Source organism: Protopterus annectens, chromosome 8.part0 (assembly GCF_019279795.1).
Source record: "Protopterus annectens isolate FY-2018-M chromosome 8.part0, PAN1.0, whole genome shotgun sequence".
NCBI classification, from domain to species: Eukaryota; Metazoa; Chordata; order Ceratodontiformes; family Protopteridae; genus Protopterus; species Protopterus annectens.
The window spans coordinates 1,923,292,787-1,923,311,611 of NC_056741.1; the positions used below are offsets into that span (position 1 = coordinate 1,923,292,787).

Below are 18,825 nucleotides of genomic sequence, written 5' to 3' on the forward strand. Positions count from 1 at the left end.
GGCCATCAATGCCTGGCGTACAGGGCATTGTCAGACCCCACTCTGACGGACCGTCTGCATTTCCACAAAACAAACAGCACCAGAATTACCTGTTCTAAAGACTTAAACCTTGCCTGTGATATAAATAGGACCTGCTGGAGAGATAGGTATGTATTCCATTGACTACCCCATCTATGGAACAGGCTGCCCATCCATGTGAAGCAGAGTTCCTCCATAAACCACTTCAAGTGCAACTTGGACAATTGGATGGGAAACCAGAAATTCATCCTTGGTTTGACACCTATGTGTGTAATGGACACAGGTGACCTGTAAATGGTTCATCTCCCAAGCCCATGCTTAGAACTTGTCAGAGATTTGGGATGCATGGCTAGGCTTAAAAAGAACATTGTAGTCATTAGCCTAGTAAACACCTATGAACCTATGAACCTATAACCATTAGTTAAGGGTGTTTACCACATGCTGACATTATGTTAACACAAATGAAGAGATTTCATTAGGTTTTCTTTGTTTTTGCATTGGAAGCAACCAGTTATGTTGTCTGGTCCCATGGTGGTTGCACTATTTCAGTATTTAATTTTCTTGTCATTCTTCTCTTTGGTATGATCCCCACAATAATATCCCATCTGTAAGAATAAAACCATCATCAAGCCCCATGTCATTTTTGTAACACCGTCTTTTATCAGTAAGATAAGCTTCACAGCTTTGTGTTGGACCTTGTGTTTGTGGCAAAAAATAGCAAAGTAGACAGCAGCTTTTCCCCCCAGCTCACAGTATCTCTGAAATGGCTGTCATATTGCAGCAAGAGTATTACTTATCTTCCTATCAGAAACTCAGAAAGACTACAAAAATTCAGGGCTGCATCCTGAAGAAAAGTATTACACTGCACCTTTCTGGATTCGAGTGTATACATATTGCAGCCAGGAATACATCAAATTTCTGTTTCCACAGGTTCTCTTTTCTTAGACAAATTACCCAGAAAGACATTTCGTGGATGTGGCAGCTGCACCATTTCTCAAATGGAAAAGTAGTACCTTATTTGTAATCACCTCTGACAGTAACATTTGGCAGTAGAACATATGAATAACAAGATGAAACATGAACTACATGTTGCCAGTGTACCAATTTTCACTCAGACTACAAATAGTGTGCAAGTATCCAGACCAGATTGCTTACATATCTATATCTATTTTATATATATATATATATATATATATATATATATATATATATATATATATATGTGTGTGTGTGTGTGTGTGTGTGCTTGCGTGCGTGTGCATATATGTATGTATATGTATAGATAAAAATATCTATGTGTGTGTGTGTGTGTGTGTGTGTGTATGTATATATATATATATATATATATATATATATATATATATATATATATATATATATATATATGTATATAAAATAAATGCAGAATTTTTCAGCTCCCTTTTCTTGCCACGTTATGTTTCAGCATTTGTTTTTTTATATTCCCTGATCATTCCACAAGTTCTAATTACTGTCCTTTTTTATTTGCACGCTTAGCTATGATATTTTGTATTTTCATGTAGTGAGTGTTTAGACTTTAGGAGATGGACTGCTTCTTCTTCTATGAATGCTTCTCCCAATCATTATAGGAGCACCAGTGACCATCGGTTTTGTGCCAAAGTGTACCTTGAGCAGCTTGCAACAGAGACACTAGACACTGGTGTTCATCTACAACTAGTACTGCTGGCTCTTTTCTGTCTGAGTACAGTGCTTGTTGTCTTAGACAGTCACTTAGAAAGCAAATCTGCATGTTCCTCTGGCTTATCATATCACTTCATCTCAGTGAACTTCTTGTTATGATCTGTAGTTCCAAATTCCTTGCTAATGGCCGAGCAGGAAGCACAGCCTTGTGTTTTCTCTGTTTAAAAACAAATGTCCACAAGTGGTTTTGAAGTGACCAACTGTCCATATATGAATACATTTCTGAATAGTCTTCATGAATGCTGGCATCAGGCAGGTTTGAACCCACTTCCTGGGTGACAGCTGTAGAAGCCCAAATAATTCCCATGGTGTTGTACATGTTGAGAAGCTCATTCAGATTTGTCAATTTGTGGTCACAATATTTTGTATGTCGTCTGTTTATTTCCATTTGGTCTTAACGCATCTGAATATGACAGTATTTGCACTCTGTAATACAGGTGACATTCCTGTTACAATTGTACATATCAAACTATTGGTTTGTAGTGCTATTAGACCACTTTTTGATCAGTTTGGGCAACATTTTAGAGCACAACCTGCAGCATTTTTGCTTTGTTGAAGTCCAATTCTAAAATATTTCAGATAATTTTCCCAAGTTTAAAATGCCATTTGCACAGTCTAATGTTATGGAGCATGTCTGACATATTACTACCAGAAAGGGAAAAGGGTGGTCAGACAGTAATATTACTGTCCTAGAATAGTTAGATGTTCATCGTGTTTCATTGTTGCAGCCATTACTCTTGGGTTATCCTGCTGGCAGGCTACTCAGTCGGCCAGAATTCCAAAGTCTAGGTCCGGCGTCGGTTGCTGTCGCCCCTTCCCTGATGTCAGTGTGCCAAGGGTATAAAAGATGCAGCCAACGCCATTTTCTTCAGTCTTACTTGCCTCACGGTGCCCAAAGCAAAAGCAGTTCACAAGTGCCGGTTGGCCGACTCCTGAGATTTTCAAATCCAAATTTCAGAACCGAAGTCTTCATTAAAGCTAAGTACCCCGTTGGGGAAACTTTTTTTCTTGCTCCAGAGCGATGTCAGAAAAAGTTAACAATTGTATTTCTTGTGGGAAGCAAATACCTCATAAGGATTTTCACTCTTACTGTATTCCTTGCCTAGGCCCTGATCACAATGTTGCTAGCTGTCGGTTTTGTGCTAGATTTAACCAACGCACTATCAAGCGTCGATTCGATTTTGCATTTCATTACTTTGGCCAAAGATTTAATTATATAATGCCATTGGAGCAGCTGACAACTGGAGTTTACAAAAAACGCAAGGACAAGGACAAGGATAGGCATCCGAGGTCCAAAACCGACGACGAAGCCTCTACTAGGCCAGTCGCCGTTTCGCCGGTTCTCAGTGAGGTGCTTTCGCAGCCCCTGGCGCCCGCTACCTTAGAGCCACAGGTCGCTACCAACTCCCACGTGGAGCCGACTGGGCCTCTGGATACTCAAGGTATTGGACACTCGGAAATCATTTGCTCAGATGGGTCCGGAGCCGCTGAGCAGGCATCGGCTTCTGAGGGTGACTTCAGATCTACATAACTATATATTAAGCCATCTTCAGCTTCAAAGACAAAGACTAAAGCAGCCTTAAAGATAAAGAATCAAGTACAGCATTCTCCTACTCAGACTTCCATGCCTAAAAAACAGATGCTCAAAATGGCCGAAGACCTAATTACTTTGATCAGGGGCTCCCATCCCCCTCCTGATAAGAGGCCTGGGCAAGATACAGAGTATGATTCTTCTGATCAGGTATCTATTTCCTCTGATTCCTCTTCTGAACATGATTACTCCATGCTTCCCTATGAGGATTCTGATGTTGAAGAATCCATTTCTTCAGCCTCTCCTCCTGAGGATTATTCTTTTGGGGAAACCCTGCATACTATGAGGGAGCATTTCCACTGAGAGAGCCAAGATTATTCTGAATCTAAGAAAAGGCTCAGAGACTTTCAGCTACTTTCTCAGCACAGACCCCTTGTTATTCCACCTGTTCTAGACATTGTAGATGATGTATTTTCAGAGTCCAGCCTGTCCCCTGACTCTTTAGCCCCTGCACCTGCTAAGCCAGACAGATACTACAGGGTCTCGGATTCTCATAAATTCCTATATAAAAACCCCACTGCTGACCCAGAAACTATATCTCAGGGTCCCAAGGGGGTTAAAGCTTCCACTGCAAAAAACCCTGTCCCCTCTGATACAGATTCTAGGGCTCTAGACAGATGGGGGAAAAAAGTCTACACTTCTGCTACCCTGGCTGTAAGGGCTTTAAATTGTCAGTTTCATATGCTTAAATATCAGCAATATTTAATGTCATTGCTTAAACAGAAAATGTTGACAAATACTGAATGTTCACAGAACAAGGAATTGCAGGATTTATTGCATGCAATTGAATAAGTGGGAAAGCATACTTTGCAATGTGGTTATGATTCACTGGAGGCCTCTTGCAGGGCCGCTGTTACAGGTTCTGTTATTAGAAGGCATGCTTGGTTAAAGGAACAGAATCTGCCTGATCATGTTAAAGCAAAATTATTGGATGCACCATTACAGCATGATACTTTGTTTGCTACTAAAGCAGAAGAGGTGTTGAAAAAAAATGGAGGATAAAGCAAAATCCATGCAGACAGTCAAGGATTTCTTGCAGGTGCATCCACCCAGATTTAGCAGGAACTGGCCTTCTAAAAATTGGTCCTTTCCAGTGTCAGACAGACCACAAAGAAGCAGATGCAGGCATCCCAGAGGCAGATCTCAGCCCCAAGGCTCATACAGGCCTAAACAATGGAGTGCTCCTACCTCCAAAAGCAGAGAAGATAAATCACAACCTTACAGGAAACAGTCCCAATGACTTTCCTCTACCAGTTCCAAGCAGTTTTCTTTTGACAGCCCCCTTAGGGGGAAAGCTAGCACTTTTCTCATCAAATTGGCAAATAGTTACCCAAGACCAATGGGTCCTGAACATAGTGTCCCAAGGCTACAGGTTCCATTTTCACACTCTACCAAGGTCAAAGGGCATGCCAGACCTGCCACACAACCAATGGGCAGAGGCACAAAAGCAAATTACAGCCCTCATGGACATGAGGGCCATTCAGCAAGTACCTCAACAAGAGCAGGGGCAAGGATTTTACTCCAGACCTTTCCTAGTACCCAGGAAGGACAAAACCTGAAGACCAATACTGGACCTGACTACACTAAATACATTTCTGGAAGTTCCAAAATTCAAGATGTTGACTCTACAGCAGCTACTAACCATGCTGGACAAGAGGGCTTGGCTCGTAACTTTGAACCTAAAAGGGGCATACCTGCATGTCCCAATCAGACAATCTTGCAGAAGATACCTCAGATTCATAGCTGGCTCAATGCATTACCAATTCTCTGCACTGCCCTTTGGCTTATCTACTGTGCCCAGGGTCTTCACAAAATGCCTGGCACCAGTAATTGTGTTTTGCAGACAAAAAGGAATTCAAATATATCCCTACTTGGACGACTGCCTAATTCAAGCAGAGAACAAAGACACTCTTCTACAGCATCTGGCATTTCTAAAAAGATTACTAATTGCCCTAGGGTACACAGTAAATGAAAATAAATCAAAACTAGTACCCTCTCAAGAGATAATATTCCTGGGTGCAAGCTTAAATACAACTGCCCAGATGACTTATCTCGTGCCAGACAAGCAAAATCAACTGACTACTTACGTCAAGAAAATGGCAACAAAAACCCACTTATATGTAAGGAAAATCCGGCAGGCCTTGGGTTTCATGGCATCCTGCATTCTACTAATTCCATATGCCAGACTGCATATGAGGAAACTACAATGGTATCTGAAAAGTGTTTGGGCTCAGCATTGCCACAGCCTGGAGACAGTAATTGCACTCATTCCCTGCCTACAACAGGAGTTTCGATGGTGGGCAGAAGCCTGTCACCACAACAAGGGTCTGCCATTCAGTTTACCCACAGCCAGACAGACACTGACAACGGATGCATCAGATTATGCCTGGGGGGCCCATATATCAGGAAAATGTATTCAGGGCACATGGCCTGCAAACCAGATGCATCTTCACATCAATCAAAAAGAGATGCTAGCTGTTCAAAATGCCCTGACAGCCTTCAAGGACCTGCTTCATCCAGGACAGTTACTGATAAAGACAGACAACACTACGGTCATGTGGTACATAAACAAGCAGGGAGGTACACATTCCTACCCCCTCTGCAGACTAGCAACGACCTTATGGGACACAGCATTGGCTTTTCAAGTTCACCTGCAAGCACAATTCCTGCCAGGAAAAACAAATACTCTGGCAGGCAAACTAAGCAGAAACCTCATGGATCCCCACAAATGGAAACTCGATCCACAAGTCTTCAGCATGATAATAAGGAAATGGGGATTCCCAGACATAGATCTATTTGCCTCCCCCCACAACTGTCAATTGCAGAAATTTTGCACAAGGATTTATCACAAGCATGCATGGAAATTGGACGCCCTATCATTCAGCTGGAAAAATCTAACAGTATATGCTTTTCCCCCACTGCCTCTCCTTCCCAGAGTACTCCTAAAGGTCAGACAAGAGAAGCCAAAAATGATACTGATCACAGACTGGCCATGCCAGCACTGGTACCCAATCCTAAAGAGCTTGTCTCAGGGTCCAGCATGGATATTGCCTCAAACTTCTCACTTGCTGACCCAACAAAACTATCAGATCCTGCACAGCCAACTCAGGACCTTAAATCTGGCAGCATGGCGGATAATGTAGCCATTCAGAACACTACACTTTCAAAAGCTGTTATGGATGTTATCTTGGAGGCCAGGAGGCCCAGTAGCAGAAAATCTTATGCAGAGAAATGGAAGAGATTCTGTGCTTGGAACCAGGAACAGGGCATTGACACGTCTGTACCAAATATTCCTCAGATTTTACAATACCTATCTGAGATGCTGAACAAAGGCCTTTCTTTCTCATCAATTAAGATTCATGCCTCAGCCATTTCAGCCCATTACAATACGGAATCACCTATCTTTTCTCATCCTTTAATAAGGCAGTACCTCAGAGGGGCCAAAAACATTAGGCCTCCAAGGAGAGCACCAATTCCGGCCTAGGACCTCAATTATGTTTTGGAAAAACTTACACTGCCTCCTTTTGAGCCAGCATCAACAGCAAATATAAAATTCTTATCCTGGAAAACAGCTCTGCTCCTAGCAATAACCTCTGCAAGGCGAGTCTCAGAGTTACAAGCACTCATGGCTGTGGAACCTTTCATCATTTTTCATCCAGACAGGGTTTCACTGAGGACAAACCCAACATTTATGCCGAAGGTGGTGTCCAGTGTGGCCCTCAACCAAACCATTCACTTGCCTACCTTTTACCCAAATCCACAGAACAAGGGTGAGACAATTCTGCATTCTTTGGACATACACAGGCAGTTGGGCTTCTACTTGGACAGAACTAAAGCTTTCAGAAAGACTGAGCAACTTTTAGTGTCATATGCTGCAGGATCACAAGGAAAGGCTATCTCAAAACAGACTATTTCTAAATGGATAGGCCATTGCATCCGTTTCTGCTATTTTCAACATGGCAAATCAGTGCCTAAGGGCATTAGGCCTCATTCCAGCAGAGCAGCAGCCACTTCAGCAGTCTTCCTCAGAGGAGTACCCACCAAAGATATCTTAGAGGCTGCAACTTGGAGTTCAGTGCACACCTTTACAAAGCACTACCACTTGCCTCTCTACTCTAAGTCCAGAGCAGGCTTCGCCACTGCAGTCCTGCAGGGCCTCTTAGCCTCTCCTAATCCTATTTAGCCCAGCCACCCATCCTCAGCTTTGGGATTCTACCCAAGAGTAATGACTGCAACAGTGAAACATGATGAACATAGTACAGTTGTGTACCTACCATAAATGTAGATGTTCGAGTGTATTCACTGTTGCAGTCCAGGTTATCCACCCACAATCCCCCTTTTCTTTGCTGGGACTTTTCTGCACTTCTTTGTCCTATACAACCTTTTTGGTGTATTTGCTTGTAGATGAAGGAAATGTTATTTTTGTGCATGCCTTTCTTATTGGCATATTTTTCAGCCTACCATTTTGGGGGCACCTGACATCTGGGGCAAGAGAAACTGAAGAAAATGTCGTCGGCTGCATCTTTTATACCCCTGGCGCACTGACATCAGGGAAGAGGCGACAGCAACCGACGCCAGACCTAGACTTTGGAATTCTGGCTGAATGAGGGTAGCCTGCCAGCAGGATAACCCAAGAATAATGACTGCAATAGTGAATACACTCGAACATCTACATTTATGGTAGGTACACAACTGTACTTTTGGTTATGAAAGATACTTCAGGAGCTTTAGCTGTTGGCTGCCTTACATTTTTTTACTATTCCAGCTGATAGAATTGCATGTAAAATATTCCTAAACATATTTGCTGTCAGCTGCATGCTACTTTGAATTTTTTTACTTAATATCTCTCAGTATAAATGGTGTTTTGTTCCATACTGCAGGCTGTCTTTTTTGGAAAGCATCTGCACTCCCATGTCGAGTCCTACCTCTTTCATTAATGCAGCAAAATCTTAAATTGGTATTTTTTATCATTTTTTGGATCCTTAACACTTTTCAAACTTCAAAATCCAGTATAACCACCCAAGACTTAGTACCTTTCACTGGTCACATTTGTGTCCAGTAAAACTTACTGGAGACAGCAGCAAGGAAATAAAAAGTCAGCAATAGGAAACTGAGTTTAGAGATTTCAACCTATGATTCTGTTTTGACTTTAAAATGTTTTCTTTTTCATTTTTAGGAAATTCTTGACCTGGCCTTCACTATAGTATATGATGTGGAGGAGTATCAGTTGAACTTTGTAGCACCTACCAGATATGAAGTAAGTACCACTGTGGTAACACCTGAGTTATGTAGCACCTGAAACAGTTAATAAAAAAAAACTAAAATCAGCCCTGCTGATTCTAAAGTAGTTCTCAGTTTTCTTTATCTCATTATGCTGTTTTAAGACCTAATACCAGACCTGCTGGTTTTGCCTCTTTACCAGTTTTACACTAACTCATTGGGGTTGACATTTACTCTATATCAATGAGGACTGTGAGGACCATTTTAAAATAAAATGACAAAAATAATGAATCTTAAATGCTTTTCCATGGTAAGCAGATGTCAGCGACTTGTAGCAAAATGTAGTGGTTGAGAAGGTCACTACTGGATCGAGCAGGTGTAAAGTGGTAAAAATAATATCAAAATAATATGCTATCAGTGAAGGTACAGCTTTTGGTAAATGAGATCTGGGAGACATATGAGGCTTGGGCAAGGAGACAGCTGTTAACTTCAGAAATCAGTAAATGAAATCTGCAGTCGCTACAGACACTTGAGTCCCAAGCACTCAAAAACCACTGTCTCAAGGTCAGAGTCTTGAGTGTCTTGCAGCAAGGCTAGGCTGCTGCTTGTGTTTGAACTCAAATATATGAATTTGGGCATGCAGTTGTGTGGGGGGACAGAATTTTAAGATTAGGGAGAGAGAGTGGATTTTAGGATTAGGGAGTGGGAGAGAGTTTTAGGATCAGGGAGCAATCGGGGAATTTACTTTTAGGGAGGAGGAAGGGTTGAAACTCTAGGTTTAGGGAGCAGGAAGGGAGTTTTGCAGTTAGGCAGTGATCAGGGAATTTATGTTTAGGGAAGAAGAGAAGTTGGAGTTTTAGTTCTAGGGAGTAATTGGGGACTTTAAAGTTAGGGTGGGGGATTGGAGGTTTAGGGTAAGGGACAAGGTTGGGAACTGGGTAGGAGTTTTAGGTTAAGGGATTAAATTATATTAGGTCTACATAGTATATCGGATCGAATGTTGGCAGAGTTATATAGAAATTAGAGTCTGGTTTAGTGAAAGTTAGAGCACTTGTTTTTTCGAGCAAGTGGCAGGGAGGAGGTGTGCCACAAGCTGCTTACATATGAGCACCTGTAGTGGACCTGTGAAGTCTATAGACAGAGCACTATCAGACCTTGGAAGCAAATCAAAACATTTTTCAAGATACACATGGAAACAGATCACTGGTTATAGCAAACAATGTTACATGAAAAAAAAATAAATAAATAAATAAATAAAAGCATTACTGTTTTCATTTATTTTACTGACTGAGCTGTAAAGCTAGATGAGGCCCATTGCCATTGGAGACTCTGAGAAAATTTCCAAGGAATCATTTAGCTTTTCAAGTCTGCCATTTATATTTATTTAACAGTTTACATCAACTCCAACTCTCCCTCCCCCCTCACCTTTTTCTATACTCCGTTGAATGATTGCATGGACTCCTTCACTACCCATTCTGATCGGTTATTCCAAGGGTCAATAATTCCCTCTGTGAAAGAGTATTTCTGCATATTCTGTCAGTAGCTGCTCCATACAAACTATTGCTTGTTCATCTTGTCCCTTCCGTTCTTTCTGCTTAGGGTATCCCTTTCACATCTCCATGACATGGGGTTGTGTAACCATGCCATGTCTATTCTGTGTCATCTGATTTCTGATGAGAATACTTCCAACTCATCTACATTTTAGTCACATTCTTCATAATACATAAATACTTTTTGTTCACTTTCCTCTCGGCTGATTCTGATTCTCTTGTGTTCCTTCTTTTATGGTCTCCTGCATTGCACATAGTGTGCAGGGTGTGGCCTGATAGGGCCAGGTTGAGAAGGAACATTACACCTTCGTTTCTGGAATCTTTTTGCCAAAATATGCACACCAGAATTTTGTCTGCTGTTGCTGTGGTTCTGTCTATTTGTAGCCAACCATTCCAGATCTCTTTCCTGCTGTTTCACCATCAGTTCTGTTTCCGCAGGTGGCACTTCACAATGTGGTTGTTGTAGCCAAATTGCAGTTCTTTGCCAGCTTCTTAGTGTCTAAAGTAAAACCTAGATTGTGACACAGATAATGCAGGTTCAGTTAGCTGCCTAGGCACCGGAGGATCTGGTTGGGGGAAAATGAGAGAAGAAACCAACATTAGCTCACCCATCCTGGTACATTTGAAGCATAAGAGACTAGGTTAAGTGCTGTAGCTGGGAGAAAAGTGCATGAGCAGAAGAACTAATGGGTCTTGGTCCTAGGATTGTGAGAGGCTCCATTCATCCAGGTTGCTGTAGGGATAACAGGGTTTAGGTTAATTTAGAAACCACCAACGGCCACTTGCATTATGGCATCTTTCTAGGCCGGGTGGGGAGGAGCTGGTGGTTGGCAGATACAAGGAGAAGTAGATCCAGGAAAAAAGGTAAAAGGAACAGAACTTAATAAGCATACCATGCCATAAAATCTATTTTTATCTGTGATAAGTCAGAATTTAAATGTATATACTTGCAACGTATACGTTTTTCTACACTAATCTAGTCTGCAGAATATAAGACTCAGAATTACTAACCAACAGCTGTAATTATTTGTAAGCTAGTGATCTAACATGCAAATCAAACGGTTCTTAGTATGTAACTAAGTCAAAAGTTGAAACAGAAATTACTAAAATAGGCAGAAAATATTTGCTTAAATATGAATATGATTTCAATTTTTTCAAATAATTATAACTTGATAATTAAATCTGCAAAGTTTACTATTTTTGCTGCAGTTTTTTTCCTCTGTGCTACTAAGCAATCAGATGTATTTTTATTTAAGTGCTAACATTTCCACATATGATTGAAATTGTCTAAGTGGGTGCGCATGCTTGGTGTGAGGACTTTGTTACCTGCTTCTATCAATGGAATCTCCCCACAGTAGTCCACCCACCTTGTAGGCAATTTTTATCTCATCTTTTTTGTGCATTATGGATTCAGAGGTGGAGAATGTTTCCCATGGCTTATGCTCCCGGCTACTCCCCATGGGAAGGAGTAGGTAGGTTCAGCCTCATTTCTAGCACATGGGGGTATAATTGAACCAGATCATCTCAGTTGTGAGCAAGGTTTTGTCAGTGCACTAGGTCAATTCAGTTGTAAGCAGGGTCCATTTGGTGCACCAGGTCATCTCAGTTTTAAACAGGGTTCCACTTAGTCACCAGATCATCTCAGTTGGAAACCGAGTTCAATTAGTGCACGAGTTACAAGCAGGGTTCTACTGGTGCACCAGGTCATCTCAGTTGTAAGCAGGGTTCATTTCGTGCACCAGGTTATCTCAGTTGTAAACAGGGTTCCACTGGTGCACCAGGTCATCTCAGCTGTAAGCAGGGTTCCATTGGTGCACCAAGTCATCTCAGCTGTAAGCAGGGTTCCATTGGTGCACCAGGTCATCTCAGTTGTAAGCAGGGTTCATTTCGTGCACCAGGTCATCTCAGTTGTAAACAGGGTTCCACTGGTGCACCAGGTCATCTCAGCTGTAAGCAGGGTTCTACTGGTGCACAAGGTCATCTCAGTTGTAAGCAGGGTTCATTTCGTGCACCAGGTCATCTCAGTTGTAAACAGGGTTCCACTGGTGCACCAGGTCATCTCAGCTGTAAGCAGGGTTCCATTGGTGCACCAAGTCATCTCAGTTGTAAGCAGGGTTCATTTCGTGCACCAGGTCATCTCAGTTGTAAACAGGGTTCCACTGGTGCACCAGGTCATCTCAGCTGTAAGCAGGGTTCCATTGGTGCACCAAGTCATCTCAGTTGTAAGCAGGGTTCCATTGGTGCACCAAGTCATCTCAGTTGTAAGCAGGGTTCCATTGGTGTACTTCATAGAGCTCGCACAAGTCGGCAAATCTAAACTACTGCAGGTAGAAGAATATTAGAAGACATCAGAACAGAATATGAGCTGCAAATCAATAGATATAATCATCTATAAACCAACCAAATCAAAATATCTAAATTTTAAGAGAGTAACGTATTTAGAAGTAGTTATTTCCAAAAGCAACAGTCTTGTTTCAAATGAAGATGTAAAACAATCCAACTCATAACTCCTTGCTTTCCAGGTCTTCATAGTAGAGGAAGAATAAAAGTCTAAGAATCGTACTGCAGATGCTTCTGAAGTTACAGTTCGAATAACAAACAACAGATTGTTTACATGGTAGGAACCAAGAATAGATAATAGGTGACCTCAATGTTAGTTTGACAGCCTGGTTACACATGTAGATCTTCTTCTTCCAGAAGCACTGTCAGTAATCCAAGGTTAATTAAGAATTGTTCAGAATAAGACAAGGAGGAAAGTTGTAAGATATGGAGTACCAAGGCATCAAAAGGAGAACTTTGTAGATCAAGAAGTGAAGGGGTAAGGGTTTAATGATACAAATGAGATAATACAACATGAGTAATGAGGGCAATGTTGAGAGAGAGCACAAGGAGAATGCTGATTTATTGTAGGATATTAATGTTAGTTCAGTGCATGTGTGGGGGCAAGTAGAAATGTAAACAGAATGGTTTTAATACAAGTAGAAAAGCACATTACATTAGTAAAGACAAACTGCTGCATAAGAGCAAACACCTTGGATCCTGGGAACTACCGCCCCATCAGTCTGCTGAGCCTGATCTTCAAGGCCAAGGAACGTATTGTCATGAAACCTATAAACAAAGACATTGGCAACCTTCAAACACTGGACCCCACCCAGTTTGGGTTAGTGAAGGGCCGATCTTGTCTCCTGAACCTGATTGACTTCTTCGAATCAGTCTCCAGAGCTGTGGACGAGGGTAAGGCAGTCCACACAGCCTATCTGGCCCTTGCCAAGGCCTTCGACACCATCCCCCACTCTGGAATCATAGATAAACTTACTAAGCTGGGCATTAATCCCTATGTCACTCGATGGGTTGCTAACTGGCTTACTGACAGAACCCACAGTGTAAACGTAGCCGACTCCAAATCCAGCTCCAGACAAGTGACAAGTGGAGTACCTCAGGGTTCAGTCCTGGGGCCGCTCTTGTTTGGCATCTACTTGTCTGAAGTACAGGCCAACACTAAGGGACTCTGGCTAACAAAGTTGGCAGATGACTGCAAACTGGAAGCCATTATTGAATCCCCAAATGATGTGGATATTCTACAAAAGGGCTTTACAGAAACAGATTCTTGGTGCCAGAGCCATGGGCTCAAGCTCAATGTCAAGAAATTGATAGTTATCCCCTTTGGGAAAAAACACATACCCATGAATTACCACATAGGTGGCAGTACACTAAACACCAAAAGTGTGATAGGAGACTCAGGGACACAGGTGGACAGTGGTCTCACCTTTGATAACCACACCATCACAACAGTCAGGAAATCCTTCTATGTGGCACACCTCATCACTATGGGCTTTTCATCCAGAAAAAAAAAGGAGGTCATTGTCCCACTGTACTCATCCATCACTAGACCCATTATAGAATACAACGCCCCATTTGGTATGTACCTCTCAAGACATCTGCAACAACTGGAAAGGCTGCATAAATACCTCACTAAAAGAGTCACAGGCCTAAAGTAGATGCCCTATGCTGACCATCTAAAAAAACTCCAGCTATACTCTGTCACATATCATCTACTCAGAGGCGATCTCTGCTTAACATACAAGGCCATGTCAAACCCAGAGCTGTTGGACATGCTACACTTAAAGAAATCACAATCCCTCAGAGCCACATGCTCCAGGGATCTAAACCTTATCATCACAATAAACAAAACATGCTGGAGGCATAGGTTCCTGACCCAGAGGCTCTGGAGGAGACTGCCAATACATGTCAAGCAGAGCACCTCTTTGGCCCTCTTCAAAAGGAACCTTGACGATTGGATGGGAGACAGGAAATTCACCCCGGGCATCACATCAGTCACCCTGCTAGACAGGGGTCCAGGGAAGTAAATATTGTGGGAAGAAATAACCAGGGAATTGTTATGGCTAGGCTTGTATAGGCCCTAGGGCTGATAGCTTAGTACCAACCTATCAACAAATAACTGACTTGGTAAACAAGGAAAGAATAACCAATAAGGAGATTAAATTAATTAATAAGATACATATAAATATCCAGGAAAGCTTAGATTATCAGGGTAATAATTAATCTTTTATGTATTTTTCTGAGTGTTATATAAGATGTCCTAACTAAGTTTGAAATTAGCACTTCACAAATTCTGAGGCCAGTTTGTTTTCATGAAGGGAGAGTTCTTGTTTTTTATGTTTTTACCTGTTGTTGATCGTTGAGCTGATTACAGGCAATGGTGTAGGGTAAGGAAGCCACCGATCACTTCTTCTGTCTCACAAGGAGGAAGTTAGTATTTTTTACTGCCTAACAGCTGCTCACAAGGGATTGGGGGGTGATAATTAGGCATGTATAAAAAACAGTAGGTCATTAGCTGATGCTCTTAGCAGGGTATGTGCATGGGAAGACACAATGCGTTTCTTACACTTATCTCCTCGTATGCTTGCAAATTGGATGGGATGCACAGAAGAAAAGTTACACACACATATATACGCACACATACACAATATACATTAGATATAGATAGATACACATTATTAGAACTCATTTTACAAACAAGCCTACAGATTATTTTTTTCAATTTAACTGTTCTTTTTATTAATTTTTACCGATAAAGTAACACTCATCAGAATCATCAAATTATATTAATTCAAATAACAAATAAATGTAAATATTGACTATTGTAATAAGACATATTCCTAACACGTGCTCAAGTTCAGCATAAAGTAATGAACAATAAATTGAAAAATGGTAAACATAAACAGTGGGCCAGATTTGAAAAGAATTGTTCTCACTGTAAAGCTGCTCTGATTCCAAAAGACTTGCTCTTACTGTAAGCGACCTACTTTGATGTAAGGGCTGTCTGTAAACAGGCTTAAGCCAGGAGTCAGATTCAAAAAGACCTCTCAGTCTGCTCTCAGTGTTAGTGGTTTCTTGTACTGAGAGCAAGTCTTTTTGACATGGGCTGGGTATCTGTGATGTTTACTCTATTTATGAGACATGTTGAATTATTTTCCAATCAATACATTTCTTTTAGTGGTGATGAAGCCCAAATTAAACCTGTATTTTCATACATTCATGGAGTATTCTTACTGTAGTTACTTAATATTATGACATTTTTGGCCAGCATTTATAGTTTATTAATGATTATTTTGTTAATATTAGAATAGTATTAATTTCTCTTTCATACATAGTAGTGTTTAAATATAATAAGACTTTAAATGACAAACAATATTTTTGTTCTAAGTTCTAGTAATTGTCTTTCTACTCGCAGCTAGCAGATACCACAGAAGTGGTAACTGATCTTTTTGTCACATGTGAGACCTGAGAGATTAAGAAATGTTCTGCTAATTTAAGTGTGTCTCTCCATAAAACCTGCACAGATGTTGGAAACTTCTCCAAAAATTTTGAACGTATCTGACATTTGCAAAATATATTTTTCCAGTCATTAGCATAGTAAACACATATGAACCTATAAACCTATAGGCAATGAAGTAAAGATGAGACTGCGGTTTCCCCACCTACCTGTTAAAAAGAGAGGAATTCAAGTAGTGGGTGTTGTAAATTATCCAGGAGTTAGCAGGGAAGATAAAAAGTACTCCAGAAGTTATAGCTAGTGAGTGGGTAAAATGAAAGTGCAGTTTAAAATAGGGTAGAAATAAAAGAAAAAGAGATATGGTTAAGAAGTAACAACATTTATTTTGAGGGGCTGCTCTTAAAAAAGGGATAATTAGTAGGGAACAAAAATATTGCACAATAACTATAGGAAGCAATTAGAAGAAGTCAGAAAAGATTGGGAAGACAGATTACATACACAATTCACATAGATACAATGGAAGGACATATGTATGGCTCCCAAATATGCAACAACATGTAGAAGATTTAGAATTTTTGCCTAGAAGTGTTTGTATAGATACTTTTATACCCCAAGCAGACTCTAAAGAATTTTTCATGAGGTGGATGGCAAATGTTGGAGGTGTAATGAGGAAAAAAGAGGTACCTGGCAGTATATGCTCACTGCTTGTAATGAGTTGGCAAACTTTAAAAAAAAAATCCCTACAGAGTATGCTGTTAGTAATACTGGGCAAGCAAATAAGTTTAACTATAAGGACATTATTTATTTTATTTATTTATTTATTTATTTATTTATTTATTTGTTCATTCATTTATTTGTGAGTTGGGATACAGGATCTGAACTGCCTAGACATAGTAATATCTTGTTAAGTTTAATTCTGGTGGCTGCCAAAAAAAAAGTTACTAGAAAATGGAAATCAAAATCTAACCCAACCATACTTGAAGTAGTGAATATTGTAACAGTGATAAAAGAACAGGAAGTGGGATTTTTAGAAAAGGGTAAGAATAAATTACATAGAAAAAATGGAAACTGTAGGAAGAATGCATGCAGAACAAATGTTTTGCAGGAGGAAAGAGGTTTAAGAGAAGGCAGGAATTGAACAATTTATCTAATGTTGCTTTGATTATATGATGTATAACAGTTTAACATTTGAAATTGTGAACTTGTTAATATAGTTTGATTACTTTTATATAAATGTAAGCCTGCCTATATCATGCATTATAATTCAAGAAATAAAATTATGTCTATAACAAAATCATATAAAATATGTTGAGGAGCCTGTTAATAAGAATGCAGTTACTGATACTGGAAACATTTGACTAGCCTTTAGAAAATATTATGAAAACATTAATAATACAGCAAATATAATGTAAGATACACAACGTTGCTAGCTGTCGGTTTTGTGCTAGATTTAACCAACGCACTATTAAGCGTTGGTTCGATTTTGCATTTCATTACTTTGGCCGAAGATTTAATTATATAATGTCATTGGAACAGCCGATGACCGGAGTTTACAAAAAACGCAAGGACAAGGAAAAGGATAGGCATCTGAGGTCCAAAACCGACGACGAGCCCTCCGTTAGGCCAGTCGCTGGTTCACCGGTTCTTAGTGAGGCGCTTTCGCAGCCCCTGGTGCCCGTTACCTCAGAGCCACAGGCCACTTCCAACTCCCATGTGGAGCCGACTGGGCCTCTGGATACTCAAGGTATTGGACACTTGGAAATCATTCCCTCAGATGGGTCCGGAGCGCTGAACAGTCATCGGCTTCTGAAGGTGTCTTCAGACCTACACAGTTATATGTTAAACCATCTTCAGCTTCAAAGACAAAGACTAAAGCAGCTCTAAAGACAAAGAAACAAGTACAGCATTCTCCCACTCAAACTTCCATGCCTAAAAAACAGATGCTTAAAATGTCCGAAGACCTAATTACTTTGATCAGGTGTTCCCATCCCCCTCCTGATAAGAGGCCTAGGCAACAGACAGAATGTGATTCTTCTGATCAGGTTTCTATTTCCTCTGATTCCTCTTCTGAACAGGATTATTCTACTCCTCCCTATGAGGATTCTGATGCTGAAGAATCCATTCCTTCAGCCTCACCTCCTGAGGATTATTCTTTTGGGGAAACCCTGCATACCATGAGGGAGCATTTCCACTGGGAAAGCCAAGATTACTCTGAATCAAAGAAAAGGCTCAGAGACTTTCTGCTACTTCCTCAACACAGACCCCTCGCTATTCCACCTGTTCTAGACATTGTAGATGATGTATTTTCAGAGTCTGGCCTGTCCCCTGACTCTTTACCCCCTGCACCTCCTAAGCCAGACAGATACTACAGGGTCCCGGATTCTCATAAATTCCTATATAAAAACCCCGCTGCTGACCCAGAAACTATATCACAGGGTCCCAAAGGGATCAAAGCTTCCACTGCAAAAAACCTTGTCCCCTCTGATAGGGATTCTAGGGCACTGGACAGATGGGCGAAAAAAGTTTACACTTCTGCTACCTTGGCTGTTAGGGCTTTAAATTGTCAGTTTCATATGCTTAAATATCAGCAATACTTAATGTCACTGCTTAAATAAAAAATGCATTTTGCAGACAAAGAGGAATTCAAATATATCCCTACTTGGACGACTGCCTTATTCAAGCAGAGAACAAAGACATTCTTCTAAAGCATCTGGCGTTTGTAAAAAGATTACTAATTTGCTTAGGGTACACAGTAAACGAAAAGAAATCAAAACTAGTACCCTCTCAAGAGGTAATATTCTTGGGTGCAAGCTTAAATACAACTGCCCAGATGGCTTATCTCACGCCAGACAAACAAAAGCAACTGACTTCTTACTTCAAAAAGTTGGCAACAAAGACCCAGTTATCTGCAAGGAAAATCCTGCAGGCCT

At 40.7% G+C, this 18,825-nt stretch overlaps 1 protein-coding gene across 1 annotated transcript in view; it reads left to right on the forward strand.

Annotated features, from left to right (window-relative positions):
• The window catches only part of ELMO3 (engulfment and cell motility 3), a 1,057,243-nt gene that overhangs the window by 1,011,325 nt on the left and 27,093 nt on the right, over positions 1-18,825 (forward strand). The window contains exon 20 of the mRNA XM_044081425.1: positions 8,505-8,585. Within this exon, the coding sequence (XP_043937360.1) occupies positions 8,505-8,585 (81 nt within the window). The remainder of the gene's footprint in view (positions 1-8,504; positions 8,586-18,825) is intronic.